Source organism: Coffea eugenioides, unplaced genomic scaffold (assembly GCF_003713205.1).
Source record: "Coffea eugenioides isolate CCC68of unplaced genomic scaffold, Ceug_1.0 ScVebR1_94;HRSCAF=444, whole genome shotgun sequence".
Taxonomy (NCBI): Eukaryota; Viridiplantae; Streptophyta; class Magnoliopsida; order Gentianales; family Rubiaceae; genus Coffea; species Coffea eugenioides.
Genome location: NW_020864831.1, coordinates 381,669 through 386,885, shown reverse-complemented (window position 1 = coordinate 386,885; position 5,217 = coordinate 381,669). Strand labels below are relative to the sequence as shown.

At 43.7% G+C, this 5,217-nt stretch overlaps 1 protein-coding gene across 1 annotated transcript; it reads right to left on the bottom strand.

Moving 5' to 3' along the window:
- Window positions 1-234: 234 nt before the first annotated feature.
- LOC113759151 lies at window positions 235-789 on the bottom strand. Its single transcript, XM_027301719.1, has one exon. It carries the CDS (start codon window positions 787-789, stop codon window positions 235-237), a length of 555 nt encoding a protein of 184 aa, XP_027157520.1.
- Between the last annotated feature and the right edge of the window lie 4,428 nt (window positions 790-5,217).

Genomic DNA, 5,217 nt, shown 5'->3' with positions numbered 1-5,217 from the left:
AACAAGGCAGAGAAATCAGATTGGAGCTTCAAGTTACAGTTTTCCAGCGCTGGGCATTCCGTGGTAGAATCATCTTCATCAGTTCTGAGTTTGGGACGTCTAGCCTAGGATCTCTTGTGATTGTTCAAGCTTACAAGTGACCAAAGTTAAAGGTAATCCCTTTTTGCCTTATATCTTTCTACTAAATTCGTACAAAATAGAACAAAATGCCTTCAATATCACATAATATTGAAATCAAAGGCTAACCGGGATCTCATAACTTCCCCTTCTTAGAGCAATTTCGTCCTCGAAATTAATACCTTTGTTTGTGGACAAAGAAGGATATTCCTTCTGCATGTCTTCCTCTACTTCCCAGGTGGCTTCCTCCACATCATGATTTTTCCATAAAATCTTTACCAAAGATATCTGTTTATTTCTTAGTTCTTTCACCTTTTGATCCAAAATTTGTACCGGCTGTTCTCCATAGGTGAGGGTTTCGTCTAACTTGATGTCCTCTGTGTGTAGGATGTGTGCGGGATCTGGATAATACTTCTTCAATAACGAGACGTGGAAGACATTGTGGATTCGGGACATTTTAACAGGTAACTCTAACTGATACGCCACTGTCCTGACTCGGCTTTGAATCCTATACGGCCCTATATATCGAGGCTTCAACTTCTTCCCTTTCTTGGCCGCAATTGTTCCTCGGAGTGGTGTTACCTTGAGAAATACCATGTCTCCCTCTTCGAACTCCAGATCCTTTCTTCGGTGATCGGCGTAACCCTTTTGCCGACTCTGAGCCGTCTGCATTCTCTGGCGAATAATTTTAACTTTCTCTACTGCTTCTACTATCCATGGCACCGTAGTCTAATCCAAGATCTTTCTTTCCCGACTTCATCCCAAAAGATCGGTGAGCGACACTTACGTCCATATAGTGCTTCATACGGTGCCATTTGCATGGAGGAGTGGTAACTATTATTGTATGCGAATTCTATCAATGTGAGGTGTTGGCTCCAATTTCCCCCAAAGTCCATTACACACGCTCGGAGCATATCCTCAAGAGTTTGTATCGTTCGCTCCGATTGTCCATCTGTCTGAGGATGGTAAGTTGTACTTAGATTAAAGGACTTGGGTAATCGAGGCATATGCGATAGACACTAGGCGGATTTGATTCGTTTAAGATGAACGCTATATTTTAAGCTGAAATGCCAGCGAACTAACGAATTAATATTTTGTAGGTATGGATCCGGGTAGTTCGAGTGGTACGAGACCCATCAACATGGGACCCGGACCGGGACTGAGACCTCCAACCGTGGGGGGCCCGGTGAACCGGGTAGCGCGTAGACGGGTGATCCGTTACCAGAAGAAGTCGGGGGAGCCCTACACTCTATATTCACCCTTTGGTCGGATGTCACACCGACCTTGTGAGTGTCGTCTCACCTATGGCTACCCAGATGAGGTCGTCCTGGCGGTGGACGACGAGAGACGCCGCCTGGGGAAGGCAGTTGATCGTCCGACCAGGCAACTTGATAAGGCCAGGGGAGTGACTCATGGCCAGGCTATGCGCCTTAGGGAGATGGAGGAGAGGCTTAGAGAAGAGGAGGAGAGGACGGATTCCTTCCGTCATCAGTTACACGACACACACCTGCACCTCTTTGCCATGAAGAGGCAGCTACGGGAGCGGGTCCGGGGCGTGATAGCCGACTGTGAGATTGTGCTAGATGTGGTCGCGGAGGTGCCATCCAGGGCCACTGGCCCGGAGCCGATGGAGGATGTCGATACTTTGGGCTCGGTTGGGGACTGGACCCCTAGGGGAGACGCTTTAGGGCCGCCTATGTGACTTTTGTTCTACTTATCCATCTTTTGTATCTGGACTTGATCTGCTCATTTTTGAGAGCCGAGGTGCTCTTGTATATAATGGGTTTTGCCCCGACCGGATGTCGGGTAACTTGTATAGTTTTGCCGTGCACTTGTATATGTGTGTCTCTTGAAAACTGGCCTCGCACTTTGAATTCCAGATGAATTGATTGTGAATCTTAGTCAAGTCCGTCAGAGGTCCAGCTATCTTAGAAAAATCTTTTATGAAGCGGCGATAGTATCCTGCAAGCCCTAAGAAACTTCTAACTTCAGTTGGGCTCTCAGGCCGTTTCCATTCTGTAACGGCTTTCACCTTAGCGGGGTCCACCGCTATTCCAGGTAAGGCTAATGTAGTAGCGGATGCCCTTAGCCGAAAAGCTCAAGTATCTAGTCTACAGGTGACAGAGTGGGAGCTACTAGAAAATGTTGGGGAATGGAATCCTCAACTTAAACCACACAAAGTGTTGTTTAGTAATATTTAGGTGATTTCCATGCTATTGCCTAGGATAAAAGAGGCTCAGAAGAAGGACCCCCAGGTGCTAAAGTGGAAGGAAAAAGTCGAGAAAGGAATAATACCCGACTTTAATGTGGGTTCGGATGGGATGTTGAGGTATAGAAACCAGTTGGTTATACCACAGGATGCGGATATTAAGAAGGAGTTGTTGGAAGAAGCTCACCGCTCGCGGTACTGTAACAGCCCCACCTTCCCCTAAGGCGAACCAAAGGGGTTAGCGGACTGCCTGCCCAGCTCTCGCCAGGACTAACGAGCAGTAACACGCGATCTAAGACGTTTCGGAAAAATAAAAGCGCGCTCGAACAAGTCACAAGTACCAAAATAACAAAATTTAAAAAAAAATGAAAACGATGAATAGTGCCTGGAACAGGGGAATCCAGCCGGAATCTGGCCGGATTGTTGGCCGGATACTGTCCAGTGGCTAACTTCTGGAATCAAAATTTTCCCCAAGCAATCCGGCCAGTTTCTGGCCGGATTCCTGGCCGGATTCGGTCCAGTGCTCTTCGGTCAAAATTTTTCTTTTGCCATTTGAAAGCCGAATCGTTCCGAAGTCCAACCAAACATCAACCAAACATGAATACATTGAAATTCAACATTTACAACCACATTGGCATGTCGAAAGCTATTCATCATGGATACACATGTTCGGTTTGCCAATCAAAAGGTGAACCCAATACACATTAGGGTTTCATGCAAAGAGCTATTCAAAATAGACATATACATGGCTCAATTTGGCAACCAACAAGTATGATCCTTTCTTTCTCAAAATAGTCATTTTTCCTGTAAGGAAAACAAATGGAACGGAGTGAGCTAAAGCTCAGTGAGCAACTATCACATAATCAACAAAGATCACTTAACCTTAAACTTTCATCTCAAGTACGCAATTAAGAAATAAGAGAAGTCGGTAAAAGGATACGGACGGCTCTCAAGAGCCCATTTCCACGCTTATATTCTTGATCCAATCTCATTGACTCTCCGTCAACGTTTATGAGTACCAACCGTAGAACCCACTTCACTCCCAACCCTTCCACCAAACATACCCCAACCGGGCCCGCACTCCAATCAGTAGCTTTTGGTAATACTCGAGTATACCGGAACCAAGAGTCTCATTACTACAAGATTCCCCAGTACAGTCCCCGTGGCATATCAATTTTCACGACCAAGCCCTCGCCGGCTCGATTCAATTGACTACCTACGGGGTTGAGCTCAGTAATACAGTAAGGCCGTTGGATATTCGTCCAAACGACACCAAATCAGTTTTCCATGAATGGAATTCAATATCTCATATAGCAAGTGCAGTATTTCAGTAAAACGGTAATCAGTCATTAACGGTATCACAAGGGGTGAGGGCGGTCAAGTACACCCTCACCTCAATCAATTCCAATAGCCAAATAAACCTTCAAGGCATCAAAATCACATATAGCAAAGCCACATTGTAACATTCAAGTGAGTAGTATACTCACTCTCAAGTAGGTGATGTTTCAAGCACCGTCGTTAAACGAACGTCGTGCACCACCGTCACTTCCTAGAACATGCAAACAAGTGCAATGAGACTCGATAACGAGTCATAAAGCCATGCCAATCACAACCCCAATAGGGTTTCATATGCATATATAAGTATAATAGCAAACCAGAAATTTCAGCAATGCACTAACTTGACCTCAACAAAAAAAACAGTTTTCGTCCTCCTTTAGCGGTAATGGCACAAAATGCTCTACGCTTATCGGATGAGGGTGTAAGACCCACCATCTCGAAGCTAAAAGACAGGGCTACAACAATGTAGAAGGCCACTCAGTCCAAATCCTAGCACAACTAGGTCAAAAAGGCAGAATACCAAACCAGAACCGTAATTGCAGGTTACCAAATCACACTATGCTGTAATGAGTCCAACTCAGTCTAGACAGGTCCAAATGCATTGATTCCAAAGGCATACGATAGCTAAGACATCAAGATACATTTAATCAGAAGACACCAACATCCAAATCTAAAGAAATTCCAGTCAAAACAGACGATTACAATCGCAGTTCGCACATTCTGATCACCCAGAACAGCAACAGTAAAAACGACATATCTCACTCTACACTACTCCAAATGACCTGAAATTTTACAGGAATCTCAAACACATCAATATCTACAACTTTTATGTTTTAATCAAAGGCCAATTCAGCCTCTAAATATATGATCCAAAACCGGACAGAAAGGGGGTTATGAAACCCTAACTTCCTCAAATTCCTTCCAAACCCAAAATTGGTTGCAATTTCCTATCATACACACCTACTAGAGTCATAACCCCTCATTACCAACCATCATAAATAACCACAACACCATGATCACATTAAACCAGAAAATTCCTCAAAAAAATAAAAACTTCACCAATTCATTCCAAACCAAGAAATAAACCACAATTTTCAACACTATAGCCACCATTAGGCACAAATTAAACATCATTAGGTGTAAGAGGAAGTGTAGTCATCACTTACCTAGTAAACAAGAGAAGAGGAGTTGTAGAACACCTTAGCTTCTCCAAAAAACTTCATCAAAACACTCACTAGCACCAAATGGAAGAATTGTATGGAGTAGAAACAAGTTTAGGCAAGTGGTTTGGAAGATTGAGGTAAATGGAAACTTGAAAATTGGAGAAATCTTCTTCCTTCTTGAGCTTAAGAGAGTCGGCCACCAAGGAGTGAAAAATGGTGATTTTTAGTCAATTTTTGAGATATTTAACTTAAGGGTAAAAAGTCAAAAAGTCCAACCAATGAAAAAGTGCCACTTGGCACTCTATTAAATGCATTTCTATCCTTTAAGTCTCTCTCACATCAATCAAATCACCTCCTCTTCTTATCTCTTAACACCCGATAACTTTCACT